The sequence below is a fragment of the Hypanus sabinus genome, chromosome 7, assembly GCF_030144855.1.
Source record: "Hypanus sabinus isolate sHypSab1 chromosome 7, sHypSab1.hap1, whole genome shotgun sequence".
Classification (NCBI taxonomy): domain Eukaryota; kingdom Metazoa; phylum Chordata; class Chondrichthyes; order Myliobatiformes; family Dasyatidae; genus Hypanus; species Hypanus sabinus.
Window position 1 is genome coordinate 29902454 of NC_082712.1, and position 20519 is coordinate 29922972.

The 20519-nt window shown below is 39.8% G+C and overlaps 1 protein-coding gene across 1 annotated transcript in view; it reads left to right on the forward strand.

Moving 5' to 3' along the window:
* LOC132396630 (organic cation/carnitine transporter 2-like) overlaps positions 1-15509 on the forward strand; it is a 112255-nt gene extending 96746 nt beyond the window's left edge. Inside the window, exons 7-11 of the mRNA XM_059974339.1 lie at positions 3227-3441; positions 6370-6552; positions 8905-9040; positions 9607-9762; positions 13901-15509. Coding sequence (XP_059830322.1) covers positions 3227-3441; positions 6370-6552; positions 8905-9040; positions 9607-9742 — 670 coding nt within the window. The 3' untranslated portion in view covers positions 9743-9762; positions 13901-15509. The remainder of the gene's footprint in view (positions 1-3226; positions 3442-6369; positions 6553-8904; positions 9041-9606; positions 9763-13900) is intronic.
* The last annotated feature ends 5010 nt before the right edge of the window (positions 15510-20519 follow it).

A 20519-nucleotide genomic window follows, 5' to 3' on the forward strand; every position in this document is an offset into this window, starting at 1 on the left:
TTTATTCAGCCTCTCATTTATAGCATATGCCCTGTAAACCAGGCAGTATCCTGATAAACCTACCCAGTGTCTTCTCCACGGCCTCCACATCCTTCCCATAGTGGGGCAACTAGAACTGCATGCAATACTCCAAATGCAGCCTATCTAGAGTTTCATAAAGTTGCATCATAACTTCCTGACTTTTAAACTCAATGCCTCAACTAAAAGAAGGCAAGCATGCCATATGGCTTCTTAACTACCCCACCAACCTGTGTAGCCACTTTCAGGGATCTCTAAACTTGGATTTCAAGAACCCTTTGCTCATCAGCACTGTTAAAGTCTTGTCCTTCACAGTGTATTGTCGCTTTACATTTGACCTATCAAGTGCAACATGTCACATTTGGCCGGGTTAAACTCCATCTGCCATTTCTCTGCCCATACCTGCAACTGATCTATATCCTGTTGGGTTCTTTGCCAGTCATTTATGCTATCCACAACACCACCAGTCTTTGCATCATCTGCAAACTTAATAAAGTGAATCTGAATCTGAATCTGAAACTTGCTAACCTACCCATCTGCATTTTCATCCAGGTCATTTATGTACATCACAAATGGCAGAGGTCCTGACATAGATCCCTGTGGAACACCACTAATCACAGACCTCCAGTTAGAAAATATAAGATTATCCATTATGAAAAAGAATGAAAAAGCAGATAATTATTTGAAGGAAGATAAACCACAAAATGCTGTGATGCAAACAGATCTGGGAGACCATAAGACAAGGAACACAAAGAAGATAGCATGCAATTACTACAAGTAATTAGGACACGAAGGAAATGCGGGCCTTCATTGCAACAGCTGTGGAGTATTCTGGTATGACTGCACTTTGAATACTGTGTGTAGTTTTAATCTCCACATTTATGGAAGGATGTTCTTGCATTGGAGATAGCACTGAGATTTACTTGTTTTATTCCATTGGGATGCATGTGTTGACGTATGAAGACTTATTGAACAGTGTCTATGCTGCTTGGAGTTTAGAGAGTGAGAGGTGACGACATTGAGAAATATAAGATTCTGAAACTGACGGAATGGATGTTGAGAGATTTTTTTCCCCATTAGCAGGGTTATCTCAAATTAGGGGACATAGTTTTAGAATAAAGTGCCATCCCCCTAAGACAGAGATGAAGGGGAACATTTCCTTTCGGAATACTGTGAAGTTCCAAACCCAGAGAGCCATGGATGTGGAATCTTTGAATATATGTGAAGTCACACTTGGCAGGTATTTGAACTACGTTCGTCAAGGGGTTTGGGGAAAGAGCAGGAAAGTGGTGCTATGGCCAAGATTAGATCAATCATGATCTTACTGAATGGTGCAGCTGCCTACACCTGCTTCTGTTTCTGGCTCCAATCCCTCTTCCTTCTTCTTACAAACATAAGCAAGCAATTAGGAATTTGCAAGGAAGTGATCATGATCTTCCCCAAAACATTGACAAAATTCCAGCAGAAATCCCAGAGGAATTGTGCCTTCAGTAGTTTGTGTTGTTACTTTGAAATTCCTGCTGGAGGCCTATTGGAGATTGGGATTTCTATGTAAAAAGAAATCATGATATACTTTACCTGAACAAACATTCTGAAAGTGTTCTCATTTTTTTGAAGTAAATTAAACAATGTTTGTTCAAAAACTGGTATATTTAAGATAAATATTTCAGAAGTTTGTCCTATGGAATCATGAAAATATACGACATAGTTAAGATATGTGTATTGATTACATTTGAAACATCAATTTTGAGCACAAACTTTTGGATGGATTGTCTTCTCAACTAGACAATAATGCCATTAAAATACAGAAAGGGTGACATCATACATACACCTTATATGTTAACATAGTTGATGTTCAGATATTTTAACTTCCCTGAAAGTATTTTATCACTTCATTTTATCATTTTCAAAGGCAAATGTTTTCAGAGCACACTTTGAGCAATTTGTGAGAAAATGACACATTTTAATCAATACTAGACTGCTATCTGTAGACTTTGAAAATCCAGTTAGAGTGCCATCCACTGGCATGATGGATAACATCATTGGCATGATAACATGTTCATTAAAAATGCTATTTCACTAATTAAAACAATTGTATGGAAGATAAAAAATAATGTAAAGAAAATGTGTAGACTATGCAAAATTTTCACATCCTGGAATTTATACAACTTATCCCAATCTTTGGCAGAACTCATTGGAAGTTTAAGATAATATTGTGTATTGCTATCTCTGCTATGTTAAACATCTGTCTGTTCCTGAATTCCATTTATAATTATATTGTCTGGTTAATACCTCCTCTTCTCGTTATTTCAGTAAAATGTAGCCAAATATAACAATTTGTAATTTTCAATGTTCCACTTCATTGCTGCCTTTTTGTCCATTCCGCTTGCTATATCTATTTGAAATCTGTACCCCCCTGTTCACCTACAGATTTGGATATTGTTCCTTATATTCCCAAGTCCAGATCATTAATGTATACTAAAGAAACTAGTGCCTAGTACTGACTTCTAAGAAATTCCACTGTACACTTCAACCAATCTGGAAAAACAACCTTCCTGCTGAGTTCCTCCAGCTCACTGTGTGTTCATTGCTTCTCTCGGTTTCCTATTCCATAGCCAGTCTTCTATTCATGCTGCTACATATCCTTTCATTCCATGGCCTTCAGTTTTGAAGAAACGTCCTGAATTGATATCTCACTGGTTCTGTTCATTTCCATTTATTTACCCAACATCAAGAATACATTCATGACTATAAGACGTAGGAGTAGAATTAAGCCATTTGGCCCACTAAGTCTGCTCCGCCACTCCATCATGGCCGATTTATTATTCCTCTCAACCTCATTTTCTTACCTTCTTCCCATAACCTCCACTTTACACCCAATGACTTGGCCTCCAGAGCTGTCCATGGCAACCAATTCCACAGATTCATCCCCCTCTGTTATATTGGGTGTTTGTTCTTCAAAAACTGATTCTTAAACTATCAAGTCCAGTATTTTAATGTTCTCTTTGTAGTCTCCATCTTCCTGTACTTTCACCTCTCCCTTGGCAAGTGTCTATTTTTTTCCTTGAGTCATTTCACAACATTGAAGTCATAACTTAAGTGAGAGATATCACTGGCAATTCAGAATTCAGGCAACTAAATCTAGACCATCTTCTGCAGGAAACTGAAAAGCCTCTAAACTTTTCATTTCTTTTCTGTTTCCTTGTAGGATGATTACTTCCACTGGATACTTTGTGTTAACCCTGGGTACTCCCAATATGTATGGCGATCCTTACCTCAACTGCTTAATTTCTGCAATCAGTGAAATTGTAGCCTATATAATTGCTTGGTGGATGATGCATAATGCCCCTCGACGTATGTCAACCGCACTCATGTTGTTACTTGGTGGTGCTGTTCTGCTTGTCATTCAATTTATTCCTTCAAGTAAGAGCTAAGAAATCCTTGTAAATCTATAGTTTTTGAAATGCCATTTGTTCCTTGCTTTACAATTTCCATAAGACAATAAGAGATGGGAGTAGAACTGGGCCACTCGGTCCATTGACTGGCTGTATGATTCCATCATGGCTGATTTATTATCCCTCTCAACCCTGTTCTCCCTGAAATCTTTGATGCCTTTACTAATCAAACTTTTCAGTGACATTTTAGTGGCTTTTAACTAAAACTGTTTCAAATAGAAAACAATGCTTTTACCCCGCAATAGGAGCTCTCTCTGAACAGCATGATCTTGAACTTACAGGTAAAAATTGTTATGGATTCATTTCACTCTCTGTACTGTGACTTGATAATCAAAAGTTTTGCCTCTGTAGTATATTATTGTATTTTGATTGATTTCAGCAATTCCATGTCCTCTTATTCTAATGACAAACTATGCTGAGTGATGATTAATTAATGGTAGATCAGTTCCATACTAGTACTCCATCTGCCTTGACTTTCGGGAACTGTTGGTTGCCAGCCATTTTAATTCCCCTCCCCGTACCCTCCTGTCTGTCCTCAGCTTCCTCTACTGATGGGATGAAGCTAAGCAAAAACAGTACCTCATAAGTCACATGTATCAGCATTGCAACGAAATAAAGGAAATTACAGAGGCATGAGAGAGGATCTTGCCCTGGGGGCTGGACTGGAGGGAGATACAGGTGGGGAGGATGACAGAGCAGAGATGGCTGAAATTTCTGGGAATAGTTCACCCGGTGCAGGATAGACATGTCCCACAGAGGAAGAAGTTCTCAAATGGCAGGTCTGGGCACAGTGGCTGACTAAGGAAGTTAAGGAATGCATAAAAGCCAAGGAAAGGGCATATAAGGTAGCAAAAATGAGTGAGAAGTTGGATGATTGTGAAGCTCTTAAAATCCAACAAAAAGCAACTATAAAAGCTATAAGAAGGGAAAACATGAAGTATGACAGCAAGCTAGCCAATAATATAAAGCAGGTTACTAAGTTTTTCAGATTTATAAAGAATAAAAGGGAGGTGAGAGTTGATATTGCACTATTGGGAAATGATGCTGGTGAGGTAGTAATAGTGGACAAAGAAATGGTAGATGAACTTAATAAGTTCTTTGCTTCAGTCTTTACCATGAACAAAACTAGCTGTATGCCAGAGGTCCATGAGTGTCAGCAAGAGTGAGTGTCATTGCTATTACAAAAGGAAAATTGCAAGGCAAACTCAAAGTTCTTTGGGTGGATAAGTCACCTGGACCACATGGGCTACATCCCAGAGTCCTGAAAGAGGTTGCTGAAGAGATAATGGATGTATTGATCATGATCTTTCAAGAATCAGTTGATCCTGGCATGATACTGGAGGACTGGCAAATTGCAAATGTCACTCCACTCATTAAGAAGGGAGGAAGACCAAAGAGAGGGAATTATAGGCCAGTTAGCCTAACCTGAGTGGTTGGGAAAGTGTTGGAGTCCATTATTAAGAATGAGGGTTCAGGTAACTTGGAGATGAATGATAAAGTAAGTCAAAGGCAGCATGATTTCTCTCAAGGAAAATCATGCCTGACAAATCTGTTAAAATTCTTCGAGGAAATAACGGTCAAAGGAGAGGAAGTAACTGCCATGAGGCTGCTTAACAATATAAAATCTTACAGTGTTACACGAAAGATACTTGCATGGATAGAGGAACAGCTGACAGGCAGGAGGCAGGGAGTGGGGATAAAGGAGGCCATGTCCGTGGGTATATTTAAAGTGGAAGTTAATAGTTTCCTAACTGGTTGAGGCATCAAGGGTATGGTGGGAGGGCAGGTGTATAGGGTTGAATGGGATCCAGGATCAACCATGAGCAACACGCACAAAATGCTGGGGGAACTCAGTAGGCCAGGCAGCATCTAGGAAAAGAGTACAGACAGTGTTTTGTGCCAGCTCCTAAAGACTACCCCAGCTCATCTCTTCTTCTGTACCAATTCTCTGTTGATCTTAATTCTGATCGCCTCACTACAGGAAGGATGTGGAAACCATAGAAAGAGTGCAGAGGAGATTTACAAGGATGTTGCCTGGATTGGGGAGCATGCATTATGAAAACAGGTTGAGTGAACTCGGACTTTTCTCCTTGGAGCGACGGAGGATGAGAGGTGACCTGTTAGAGGTGTACAAGATGATGAGAGGCATTGATCATGTGGATAGTCAGAGGCTCTTCCTCAAGCTGAAATGGTTAACACACGAGGGCATAGTTTTAAGGTGCTTGGAAGTAGGTACAGAGGAGATGTCAGGGGTAAGTTTGTTATGCAGAGCTTGGAATGGGTTGCTGGCAGCGTTGGTGGAAGCGGAAACAATAGGGTCTTTTAAGAGACTCCTGGATGGCTACATGGAGCTTAGAAAAATAGAGGGCTATGGGTAAAGCCTAGGTAGTTCTAGGGTAAGGGCATGTTCGGCACAGCTTTGTGGGCCAAAGGGCCTGTATTGTGCTGTATGTTTTCTATGTTTCCTGACCTTTCAGATCCATTAATGATGCTATTTATATACTGCATGCATAGATTAATGAAGAAAAAGTGCTTTGGCACCATTGTGTTATCCCTTGACACACATCGTTGATAGCAATGACCTTTTAATAGAGCAGGTATAGTTCTACCGACAATGAAAGATCCATTTGGTGATTAGTCCTTCCTTCCCCATTGAAAGAGGGTATGGAATTATTTCTTGCAGAAACATCCTGTAAATAGACAACTAAGAATGCTACTTGGAAGGTGGTGGCACATATGAATTTTTGGTCCAAACACTTTTTCATTGAACTTTAAAATAGGGTTCTCTTCTTGCCATGAGGAGTAAGATCTGTAGTATAATAAAATATGAAAATAATAACAAAATATAAAGGGAAATGACGATCGAACTAAATGTTTTATAACTTGGTTTCCACAGGTCTTCACCATTTTGCTAGGGTGTTGGTGATGATTGGAAAGACAGGGATTACAATATCCTTTGCAATAATCTATGTTTTCTCTGCTGAGTTGTATCCGACTGTGGTGAGGAACATGGGGATTGGAGTGTGTTCCATGGCATCCAGGATTGGCAGCATTGTCTCCCCATATTTTGTTTACCTCGGTAAGTGAGAAGATCATGAAGTAATCAACAGTTGTGTTTATATTGACATCATTCCTGAAGTCCTTAGATATGACAGCTTATCAGGAATAAAGGGAATTTGGAATACTTAGCTGGGAGTTTCCGTGGAGTTACTCTGGCTTCAACACCATAACTTTGCTGTATGTGCTGTAGAGGCTACATTAATTATATGGATGCTAATTTGAGGAATTCTTGACCATTAATTGCCTTGGGTATTAAAACTTAGTCTCTCTTTATTCACAACATGTCTGGTAACTTTCATCAAAATCTGATAACTGAGTGTAATCTGAACATCTTTGAGTTTGAAATGTTTACGTTTAGCTCTAAGTGCACTGACTATATTCATTGCCCAACCCTGAGACATGAATTTTCTCTTATCATCCCCATTTTTAAAACCTATAATGGTCTAATGCAGGGCTTCCCAACCCTTTTTATGGCATGAACTCCTACCATAAACTGAAGGGTCCATGGAGCCCAGGTTGGGAACCCCTAATCTAATGTTTCATTAAAATTTGAAAATTAGAGTGATTTAACAAATTCCACAGATGCTAATGGAATTTTCTCCCAATCCTTCCTATCATTAACCACTGTGTCTATTATACAGTATCATCTAATATTTTATCCTTAAAAGCACATCAGCTTCTCTTTTAAACAACACACACAAAATGCTGGTGGAACACAGCAAGCCAGATAGCAAATATGGAAAAGAGTACAGTTGACATTTCTCCTGCTTATGAAGTTGAAGGGTCTCGGCCTGAAACATCAACTGTACTTCTTCCTATAGATGCTTCCTGGCCTGCTGTGTTCCATCAGCATTTTGTGTGTGTTGTTTGAATTTCCAGCAACTGCAGATTTGCTCGTGTTTGCGTTTTTAAATCAACTTCTCTTTTGCTCAAAAACTGGTGAAAACTGAATGTTTGGAGGTCTCTTCAAAAATCCTGTTTCAGATTTTAGATAGCAGACCTGTGAACTGCCTCCATGAAATCAGTCTTACAACTGCCGCACAGGTACGAGCATTGCTGTTGTTTTCCAGATGTATCTTTGTTCATTATGAAAAAATGTAGGCAGTTTGAAACTAAAATCGCAGAATTCTGTGCAGGGTAGTGGATGAACTAAATGTCGATAAGGAGTGACCGTGGCTCTGCAGGGAAAGCAATTCACTTAGTGAGTTGTTACAGGATCAGTGAAAAGAAAGGGTTGTCAGTGAATGATAACACTCTTCAAAACCTTTTATTCTGTTCATGCACGGTCGCAATTGGAGAAATGCGTCTAGTTCTGGGTATTACTTCAGGAGAGTTGTGAAGGCTCTATGGATGGCACAATGCAGCTCCACAGACAAGGTACTTAGGTGGTGTGGCTAGACTAAAGAAACCAAGGACAGTGAAAACTGAAAACAGGTTTGCTTGAAGTGTCCAAGGTGATGAAATATCAAGGAGAAAAAACGAAGAGAAACTGTTTCCACTGACTAGGATTGAGAGCCAGCAGACGTTGATCGTAACAGTAGTGCAGCGGTTAGCGTAATGCTATTACAGCTCTGGGCAGTCAAAAATTCAGAGTTCAATTCTAGCACTGTTCTGTAAGGAGTCTCTGTATATCCTCCCCATGGAATGTGTGGGTTTGTCCCGGGTGATCTGGTTTCCTCCCACAGTCCAAAGACATGCTGGGTAGGTTAAATGGTCATTGTAAATTGTCCCATGATTAAGTAAGGGTTAATCAGGATTGTGGGCCTGCTGGGGTGGTGTGGCTGGAAGGATCAGAGGGCCCACTCTGTGCTGTATTGCTAAATAAAAATTAAATAAAAAATAAAGCAAACTTGAGGAAAAACTTTTCAGAGAATAGTTATCTGAACATCACTATATGAAAGGGTCATGGAAGAAGGTTAAATGGTGGAACTCAAAATTTAATTGGATAAATACCTGAATAAAAAAAAACTGCAGAGTGTCAATGGGGAAAGCAAGCTCCTTCTGTGCTAATGTGATCCACTAATTCCACCTTATGATTCTGTCTACTGTCCAAAAACCAAAATTATAAATCTGCTATTACTCATGCAATTTACTTTGTATGCACCAAGTATCCAAATTCTACATGTGCCGTGACAGTAGTCAAGCCTTCTAGTTGGTATTAAGTAAATGGTAAAGCGCAAAGACTCCTTTTGTGCAAGATTCCTTTAAAGACTCACTAGTGCAATTGTAACTTTGTCTGAATGATACTTAAGAAGATAAATAATGGACAACTTTGTTTCAAATGCATTGCAGTGCAGTGCCACATTATAATTTTCAACACATGGTTGATAGTTCCCAGTTATTTGTAAAACTGTCTTCATCTGCCCCGTAGGAATGTATAATCAGATGTTACCTTTCATGTTAATGGGCACTTTAATCCTGCTGGCTGGAAGTTTCTGTTTACTTCTACCTGAAACACGTGACCAACCCCTTCCAGAAACAGTGTACCAGGTACAGGCTATGAAATGGTAAGTCATCTTGAGAAACAGGTTTTTATTTTACCTAAATGCATTGGGGAAGCACTCCAGAGTATATACATTCTATGAATATAATTTGCCATGGGGCTACAGTATATACCAATACATTCAAGCAGGCCATCCAATTAACCTGAGAACTCTTTAAAAGTAAGTTACAAATCAACAAATGAACACTCATTCAATGAACACTTTTAATGATACTGTTGATTCCAAAACATCCGTGAAAGAAACTGTATTTTTTGCAAATACAATGCAGGTAATAGCAATGCAGTTCAAATTCAATTTCAAGTTTATAATTGTCATAGGCATACACAGAGTATAAATGTCATGAAAATCAGCTTTTCCCAACAGCAGCATGGTACATTACAAACATGACAAGCATACTTTAGCATAAATTTAAATTAACATAAATCACATGCAACTTATACAAAATTACATGTGCAGAAAGTGATATAATATCAGTTTCTCCACCTTAGAATGCTTAGATAATAAGGTTTGAAAAATAACATCAAAAATAAATCCAACAATTCTTATGTTCACCAACTTCTTTCCTTAAGTCCATGCTCTCCTAGTGCCACGTATCATTCTGGAGCAAATACATCCACTGAATCTCCTGCCCAAGAGGTTGAAACTGAGAACAATGGTAGTTACTTCCTGCCTTCAAGAATGGACCAAACTGTGGACATACACTAGCAGCAGATCATCATGTGAAAGTAAGTACTCAGTATCCTTTATTCCAGCTTGCATCAAGGTAGAGACCTTAGCAAGATTGAACATCTTCTACCAGCAGTCATGTAAAGCACATGAGTGTACGGTGTGTAACTCCCAGAAACATTTCTCATATTAATGCCAGAGAACACCTTCTACAAGGCTGTCTACAAGATTGCTAATTTGTGATCAGTTTTACTGTGTACCATTGAAACTGGCTTGAGATTCCTCAAAATTCAAGATGAAGTTTATTGTCATTCAACCATATACGTGTATACAGCTTAATAAAACAATGTTCCTCAGGAACCCAAGGTGCAAAACACAGTAGATATATCACATACAGCACATAGTGTGATATTAACACAATAATGTTAACAGGTTAAAAAGTATTCCATAGATTCACAAGTTGACATATAGTGCACCTTTAACATATAATTAAATACATAACAGTATACTATTGCTTTGCATTATCATAAATAATATGTACCAAGTGGCAGTAGGGTGTTCAGAAGTTTCAAACTCTGGGGGTGGAGGCTGTTCTTGTTCTTATCCTCATAAGAACATTCAAAGATATTTCAAGTAGGTATTTAAAAAAAGATAGTGAAGACTGGATTCTCCTTAATCATCCCTTTTAAACCCTGGCCCTAAATACAAAAAGCTTTTATCTAATTTCCTCTTTTACTTAAAATTCTTTTATATTCTGCTTATTTTCAAATTCCATCCCTTCCTTCATAATTATTTATCAACCAATGCTGGGCTTGAACAACCCACTTGGCAGTAAAGATTCTCTGAACCTCCTTGATCCTTTGAGAGGTCATACTCCATCTCAGCCTTCTCTCCCCCCCACCTCATCGTAAATTATTTAACTATGAAGATAAGTTGTTGAAACACTTGTCATCTGAAAATATTACACTTTTGTGAAAGGCTCATTCTAGTATCTTTAACCTTTCAACCTTCATTGTTACATGAAATGAATCCACCTGCAATTTTATTTCTCCTCCACATCTGGGTTAGAGAGAGGAGTTTAGCTATACAGGGAGATTAGACAAACTTCAGTTGTTTTCTCTGGAGCACTAGAAGCTGAGGAGGAGAAGTGAAGGGAATGTATAAAATAATGAAAGACACAGGTATGATACATAGAGGATTTTTATCAAGCTGTAAATATATCAAATATTAGAGGGCATAAGTTTAAGGTGAGAGGAAAATAGTTTAAAGTAGACCAATCACTAACAAGAGAAAGTCTGCAGATGCTGGAAATTCAAGCAACACACACAAAATGCTGGAGGAACTCACCAAGTCAGGCAATCGATGTTTCGGGCCAAGACCCTTCATCAGGACTGTTTAAAGCTGATTTACAAAGCAAGTTTTTTTCACAGAGATTTGTTGGTCCCTGGAGACTACAGAAACAGATATAATAGCAATATTTTGAGAGAAATTTAGAGGATCATGAAAAAAGGCAAGGAATAGATGAAGAACACAGACCATGTGCAGGCAGCTAGGATTAGTTAGATTGGCATCATGGTTGGCATTGATATTTTGACCAAACAGCCTGTTATTGTGCTGCATTGTGAGGTCTATGTTCACAGATTTCTTTGAGTATTGTGGAGATCCATATAATCATACAAAACCCAAAGAGATTTTTCAGCCCATTTCACTGATGCAGACTCACTTGATAGCTATCTAATTTGTCAATGATCAGATGGCAGTTCTGACTGTTTCTCTTTCTACAGATACCATCTGACATGTTGAATTTTACCAGCATTTTCCGTTTCTGTGTGCAGCGTGTCAACCTCTCTTACTAATTTTTCATTTTAAATTTCATATTTCTAGTATCATTGGGGTATATTGGTTAGCACACAAATTCAGGCACAGCGTCGTAGGGAGAATGCAAAATAATGGCTTGTACAACTTTGGCATTACTAGTCTGCTTTTACGTTTGGTGGCCCATATGTAAAATTAGCAAACCTTATTTTCTCTTTTCTACACACATCTTATATTTGCATAGTTAACATAACAATAGCCTCTAAACAGCCTTGTCAGCAAGGTGAAGGAGCTGATTATTGACTTTAGGAGGAGGAAACCAGAGGTCCATGAGCCAGTCCTCATCAGAGGATCACAGTTGGAAAGGGGCAGCAACTTCATATTCCTCAATGTTATTATTTTGGAGGACCTGTCTTGGGCCCAGCACTTAAGTGCAATTATGAAGAAAGCATACAGCGCCTGTACTTCCTTAGGAGTTTGTGATGATTGTGATGATTGTGTGATATCTAAAACACTGACAAACTTCTATAGATTTGTGATGGCGAGTATATTCCCTGGCTGCATCACCGGCCTAGTATGGAAACATCAAATGCTCTTGAATGGAAAATCCTACAAAAAGTACTGGATATGGCCAAGTCCATCACAAGTAAAGCCTTCCCCACCATTGAATGCATGTATACGAAGTGTTGCTGCAGGAAAGCAGCATCCATCATCAGGGACCCCCACCACCCAGAACATGCTCTCATCTCACTGCTAATGTCAGGAGGAAGATACAGGAGCCTCAGGACTCACAACACCAGGTTCAAGAACAGTTATTAATTCTCAACCATCAGGTTCCTGAATCAAAGGGATAACTTCATTCAACTTCACTTGTCATTCACTGAAATGTTCCTTCAACATATGGACTATTTCCAAGGACTCTTCATCTCATGTTCTTGATATTTATTGCTTATTTATTATTATTATTAATTTCATTTTGTGTTTGCACAATTGTTGTGTCTTTTGCACAATAGTTGAACACCCAAGTTTGCGTGGTCTTTCATTGATTCTATTATGGTTAAAGGTATAGAGTCATAGAGTAGTACAACACAGAAACAGGCCCTTCAGCCTATCTAATCCTTGGCAAAACTATTTAAACTGCCTCCTCCCTTCGAACTGCACCTGGACCATAGTCCTCCATACCCTGCTATCCATGTACCTATCCAAACTTCTCTTAAATGTTGACATTGAGCTTGCATGGACCACTTGTGCTGGCAGTTCATTTCACACTCCCACAACTCTCTGACTGAAGAGGTTTCCCCCCATGTTCCACTTAAACTCCTCAACTTTCCATCTTAGCCCATACCTTTGGTTGCAGTCACACCCAACCTCAGTGGAAAAAGCCTGCTTACATTTATTCTGTCTATACTCCTCATAATTTTGTATACCTCTATCAAATCTCCTCTCAATCTTCTATGTTCATCTTTCCTTATAACTTAGGTCCTCCAGACCCGGCAATATCCTTGTAAATTTTCTCTGCACTCTTTCAAACTTGTTTATATCTTTTCTGTAGGTAGGTGATCAAAACTTCACACAATATTCCAAATTTGGCCTCACCAATGTCTTATACAATTTCAACATAACATCCCATCTCCTGTACTCAATACATTGATTTAAGAAGGCCAATGTACCAAAACCTTTCTTTATGACCCTATCTACCTGTGATGCCTCTTTCAATGAATTATGGACCTGCATTCCCAGATCCTTTTGTTCTCCCACACTCCTCAGTGCCCTACCATCCTACTGAAGTGCAAAACTTCACACTAATCTGCATTAAATTCCATCTGCCATTTTCAGCCAATTTTTCCAGATGATGCAGTTCCCTCTGCAAGCCATGATAGCCTACCTCACTTAGTGGAGACAGTCTTTTTTTTCTGCATAACTGCCAAGGTATCTACACCTCCCACTCAAGAAAATAGATTATGCAATAGCACTCCCATAGTGTTACATTGGAGTGTCAGGATAGATCACATACACACCACATTGGGGCCTGAATTCACAACCTTTTGACTCAGTCTCAAGAGGGAAAGGAAAGAAAATTAACAGAATTCATATCATGAGATCAGCTCACTGTGGCTGTCTCTGAACTGCTGAATTGTCCCAAATCCAATGATTTAGTCCTTGTCTGTAACAGATTCATTAACGTGTTTGTTTCCCAAGCTACTTCCTCAGATTGGGGATGACCAGGGATGAGCAATAAATGTCCATTTCCAGTAATGTCTTTGGTTCATCAGTGAGATATGTGGGAATTTTTTTAATGTGGTATAAGATCATGGTTATTTTAGTCTATGTCTCTTGGAGCTGTTGAACTATACTATTTACACTTTCTTCATCTCTACCTAGGTATCTCCCCCAACACTCCTGCTTCGGTGACCCGACTGTCATCCAGCATTATCCAAGATTGGATAGAGTGGTTCTTTGGTCTTAATAGTTTTGCAATTTTGCTTTCTTGTCATTTCATTGTTTAGCACTTGGCAATAGTGAAGAGCAGAAGAGGCAAAGCTCTCAGCAATGTTGTAGACTGATAGACCAGGCTACCACTAGTGCCATGTTTGGGGCACATGCACACGGGCATAGTTTTCAAATTCAATATTTCCAGCAGAAGACCCTGTGAGTTGCAACTGATTAAATTGCTAAAGCAATAGTGGACAAACCATGACACAAACTCATCTCAATGCGAAGTATTCATTTTGGATAAATGTGATACACCATAACCTTTGATCTGATCTGTGTTTCAATATATCTTTTGAGTCTCGTCCCTGCTCGCCTAGACCCCAGGCTCTCCTTCTGGAGTCTCACCCAGCTTTCCAAGTGCATTGCCAGAATCACATTTCATTCAGAAACAGAAGTAGAAAAAAAACTGATGAATAACTGAAGGAAAAAGTAATTGATGGTTGTTGAACCAGCCCCATACAAGTTGCATCCTTTTAGATGATGTTGTTAATGAAAAGCTTGGTAATATAATGATTTATACAGTGAGTGATTTATTTTACCTTTATTTATGCGTTGTTTTCTGCCTCACGGAGGGTAAATGACTATCATTCTGATTGTGGGTGGAAACAGCAACCATTCTGCTGGTTCAAGGTTTCAAAGGTACATTTAATGTCAGAGAAATGTATGCAATATACATCCTGAAATACTTTTTCTTCGCAACCATCCACAAACAACAGAAGAGACCCCAAAGAAGGAATGACAGTTAAATGTTAGAACTCCAAAGCCCACCCCCTAGCTCCCCCCTCCTACACGTAAGCAGCAGCAAAGCAATGAACCCCCCAGCAAAAAAAAGCATCGGCACCCCCCCACCAAGCTCTCAAGTGCGCAGCAGAACATCAATATAGACACAGACTTGCAATACCCCAAAGACTACTCATTCACCCATGATTTTTTAAGCTGCCTAGTTTAAACAAAGAAATGCAGTAGAACTATAGAACCATAGGACATTACAGCACAGAAACAGACCTTTTGGCCCTTCTTAGCTGTGCCGAACCGTTTTTCTGCCTAGTCCCACTGACCTTCACCTGGACGATATCCCTCCATACGTACAAATAGAAAATGCAAAACCATCAACAAAAATATAAAATTTTTCTCACACAAATTCTTCCTCAGAAGAACAATGCAAAACTGGCTTTGAAATACTTAAAAAAGTGCAGTAACTCAAATAGAGAAGAGGATGGCTAGCAGGAAAATTAAGTCTGATTTGCAAAAAGAACAACTGATTTTAAATATAGAGAGAAAGCAAGTGGAGTATCTGCAGTCAACCCAAGAACCTGGCAGCTTACTCAAAACAGCCATGTAAAAATTAGATGATAAAAATACTGAAGAACCAAAACCGCAAACAATAAGGGGAAGGCCCTGGTCCCTCTGTAGTGAGCACTGTAAAAAGACGTTCAAATTATTTGGAAATTAATGAATGTTATATGAATACTTTGCCAGAATGTATGTTATATTTCAAAATGTATGGACTATTATAAATAAACATAATTTTGCTTAATACAAGCCATTATTATTTTATGGCATCAAAAATGTTCAGCTGTAGATAGCTTGAAGCAAAAATGATGCCTTTCTTTTATCCCTTGTATTCTTTACACCTCGGACACAATCAGCCACACAGAGTCCTGGGTCAGGACAGAACCCAGAAGCTATCAGTCAAACCTGTGACATGTTTTTCAGCTGCATCTCCCACCTCCCATCTGCACTGCCCGTGATGGATCTGTATGCATTTTACCTATTGTTCTTACACTGTAACTTCCAGCTTTGTTTGAGAAACACAAGAGTAGCCATTGCACGAATTACAAGCTGGAAAAACAACCCCAGAGCAGAAACTGTTGGCCTCCAAAGCTGGCTGAGTTATACTTTCATCTTTAAGTCATTGGAGCAGAATTAGGCCATTCGGCCCATTGGGTCTGTGCTGGCATTCAATTATGGCTGATACATCAGCTGGAGGGAATGGTTTTAAAGGGGTCAATGGATCCAGAGATCTGGGGCTTCAGGTGTGCAGACTTTGTTTGCTCGAAGGTTGGGAATGGTGCTGAGTAAAGTCAGAGAGTACAGGAGGAGGGGAATTGTTTTGGGTGCAAGTTTGCAAGTCGTCAAAGTTTGGAATGGTTGAACTGAAAATGAACCAGAAAATGTGATCAAAGTTGTGAGGAGTGAGAATATTTCGTGAAAGGCCTAAAGGAGAATACATGGCATTAGTACAAGTATATTAATATGTGTTTTTTATTATTATTAGCAGGTTTGTTCATTAAAACTTCATGCAAAGAATCTGACGTACTCTGACTTCAGAGAACAGGGACAGTGAGCCCTTGGTTTACACAGAGGTGGCAATAGTAGGGCCATTGTTTCACTATGCCAGAGACCCATGTTCAATTCTAGCCTTCGGTACTGACAATGTGGAGTTTTCACATTCTTCCTATGACCGCTTGGATCCTGTCCTCTGTAGTCCGGTTTTCTTTCACCTCCCAAAGACCTACACATTGGTAGGTTAATTGGCCACTGTGAGAGACAGAATCTGAGAAGCTTTGATGAGAATGTGAGGGAAATTAAAAATGGCATTGCTGGAGGATTAGTGTAGGTAGATGGTTGCTGATTGGTGTGGTCTTGGTGGGAGGAGGGCCCATTTCCATACTCTTTAACAAACTACAAATGATCAGGAAAATTTCATGGAAAGATTGAATGGAAAGTTTCACATGGAAGTTTTGCCACTTCTAAAGTTTTATCCTCTAAAGAAGCAAGTGGGGCAGACGATGCTTAGAAAATTCATTGTCAGCAATATTAGCAGAAACAACATGCATTAAGTAATGGCTTTCGAGTGATCAAACACCATTAGGTACATTACTAAGGGTAAACACAATATTGGACACAGGCATGTAGTATTTGAGCTCAGGAGTTGGGTGTGCAGAAAATATGGGGCAGAGTGAAGGGATGCTAGGGTTGGTGGTTTATGCAAGATGTTAGAGTATGGTAGCTGAAATAGTGAGGAGAGGAAGAGAGGGAAGGAAGGATTTGGTGTGCATATGACATTACATTTAAAGGAAGACAGAATTCTGAATGTATTATAGAGATGAAAAGTGAACGGAGATGGTAGTTTGCAGAATCAAACATAAAAATTCCAAGAACAAGGCGTTGCCAAATGGAAAAATGCATATTGCAACATTAAGGCTGCATGGAATACTTCTCCAGATTTAAATTCCTGTGCCACTCTTTTTAAGCTCCTGGAAGGTAAATTAGCCTTCAGCCATTCGCAAACTAATCTATCAGTATTCTTTGTCTGGAATTGGTGTGAAGAACATCTGCAGTCATGAAGGACATTTTAAAGGCACAATGTCACTGGCTGACCAGATGCCTGCAAGCTTTTATGACTTCAAGGAAATGAAAATCAAACAGGTTTCATAATATATTGACAATCTTCTCTGGTAGATCACAGCCTTGTCAAGAGAATAGAGTCAATGTTTAATCTTGTGGGAAAATTGAGAACTAGAGGCAAAGATCAGAAGTGATGGGTACCTGTTTAAGGCAGAACTGAGGCAAAATATTTTTATATCTTTGGAACTGAAAAGACAGTGGAAGCAGAGTCTGAATTTATTCTTGATTAGCAAGGGGGGGGGGAAGGCAATTTGGGTGAGCAGGAATGTAGAGATGAGGTTATAATCAGAGCTCCAATGATACTAGTCATAGAGTCAGAGAGATACAGCACAGAAACAGACCATTTGGCCCATCAAGCCTGCACAAACCATCAATCACCCATTTACATTCATCCAAATTTGTATACTGTCCTCCATTTAGATCAATTCCCCTGCAAATTCTACCATCACCTACTCACCAGAGGTAAGTTATTGTGGCCAATTAGTCGACCAACTTGAATAACTTTGCAATGTGGGAAAATACTGGAGAACTAGGAGAAAAGCCATGCTGTCACCGGGAGAATGTCCAAACGACACACAGGCAGCACCTAAGGTGAGGATTGAACCAGGTTTGCCAGCCCTATTGAAGGGTGGAGCGGGTTCAAGGGTCTCAGTGGTCAAATCCTCTTCCTACTCATTAGTATACACAGTATGCTTATATATTCATATACCGTTTCTCTGTATCCATGAATCAATTATTTTAAATTAATATTAATTTATGTTCACTTCTACCTACTATTTTATCATTGAGACTTCTTTTCTTACTTTTCTTATTTGCATTAAGTTTGCATTAATTAAGATAAGGGACCTCCAAACATTAGGGCTAATTATCACTTCCACCTAGAAACCCACCTCTTCACACCCCTCACTATCACTACTTTATCATTTCCTGTCAGTCACCAGATGTACAGACACTTCTGTGCCGCACATCACTTTATGGACTTACAATTAATCTGTGTATTTAAGCTATTTTATATATTTATATTTTTTGAGTTTTTTTATTATTGCGTTCATTGTTGTGTCTTTCTGTGTTACATTGGATCCAGAGTATCAATTTATTTCATGCCCCTTTACTCTTGTGTACAAGAAAAGACATTGAACAATCCTGAATCTTGAAGGCATGTCAAGTCAAGTCACTTTTTATTGTCATTTCAACCATAACTGCTGGTACAGTAAATAGTGAAAATGAGACGATGTTTTTTCAGGACCATGGTGTTACATGAAACAGTACAAAAACTACATTGAACTATGTAAAAAAAACAGCACAGAAAAAAACTACACTAGACTACAGACCTACCCAGGACTGCATAAAGTGCACAAAACAGTGCAGGCATTACAATAAATAATAAACAAGACAATAGGGCAGTAAAGTGTCAGTCCAGGCTCTGTGTATTGAGGAGTCTGATGGCTTGGGGGAAGAAACCGTTACATAGTCTGGTCGTGAGAGCCTGACTGCTTCGGTGCCTTTTCCCAGACGGCAGGAGGAAGAAGAGTTTGTATGAGGGGTGCGTGGGGTCCTCCATAATGCTGTTTGCTTTGTGGATGCAGCGTGTAGTGTAAATGTCCATAATGGCGGGAAGAGAGACCCCAATGATCTTCTCAGCTGACCTCACTATCCGCTGCAGGGTCTTGCAATCCGAGATGGTGCAATTTCCGAACCAGGCATTGATGCAGCTGCTCAGAATGCTCTCAATACAACCCCTGTAGAATGTGATGAGGATGGGGGGTGGGAGATGGACTTTCCTCAGCCTTCACAGAAAGTAGAGATGCTGTTGGGCTTTCTTTGCTATGGAGCTAGTGTTGAGGGACCAGGTGAGATTCTCTGCCAAGTGAACACCAAGAAATTTGGTGCACTTAACAATCTCTACAGAGGAGCCTTTAATATTCAGTGGGGAGTGGTTGCTCCATGCCCTCCTGAAATCAACAACTATCTCTTTTGTCTTATTCACATTCAGAGACAGATTGTTGGCTCTGCACCAGTCCATTAGCTGCTGCACCTCCTCTCTGTAAGCTGACTCATTGTCTTGCTGATGAGACCCACCATGGTCATGTCATTGGCAAACTTGATGATGTGGTTCGAGCTGTGTGTTGCAGCATGGTCATGGGTCAGCAGAGTGAACAGCAGTGGACTGAGCACACAGCCCTGGGGGGCCCCCGTGCTCAGTGTGATGGTGTTGGAGATGCTGCTCCCAATCCGGACTGACTAAGGTCTCCCAGTCAGGAAGTCTAGTATCCAGTTGCAGAGGGAGGTGTTCAGGCCCAGTAGGCTCAGCTTTCCAATCAGTTTCGGAGGGATGATTGTGTTGAATGCTGAACTGAAGTCTATGAAAAGCATCCAAACGTATGTGTCTTTTTTGTCCAGGTGGGTTAGGGCCAGGTGGAGGGTGGTGGCAATGGCATTGCTTGTTGAGCAGTTGGGACGGTACGCAAACTGCAGTGGGTCCACTGAGGGGGGCAGCAGAGTCTTGATACGCCTCATGACGAGCCTCTCGAAACACTTCATGATGATGGATGTAAGTGCAACGGGACGGTAGTCATTTAGTCAGGACACTGAAGACTTCTTCGGCACGGGGACGATGGTGGCGGCCTTGAAGCACGTTGGAATGGTGGCGCTGCTCAGGGAGATGTTGAAGATGTCAGTAAGAACATCTGCTAGCTGGTCTGCACATCCTCTGAGCACTCTACCGGGGATGTTGTCTGGTCCAGCATCTTGAACCTTCAAAATTATTACACTGACAGATCTTCCACATCAGTCCTATTTGAGAATCATATTTTTAGGTAATGTTCCAGATTTCTCCATTTTTACCCGTAGGACAGACTCATCAATAGTTATGATTTATTGATATGCAACCAGAAAGGGATGACTCTGAACGCTGCAGTCCATTAGTGCCATTTTTGAACCATTTGATAAGGAATAAAATAACTTATAACTTGTAATAATTGTCTTGCCCGCTATCCTTTTCATAAATGATTTGGAATTCTTCCTATGTTGGAAGATGGACTGAGATATTAAGGATGTCCCACCATGAGAGATAATAAAGGCTAGCATGGGAAATAAC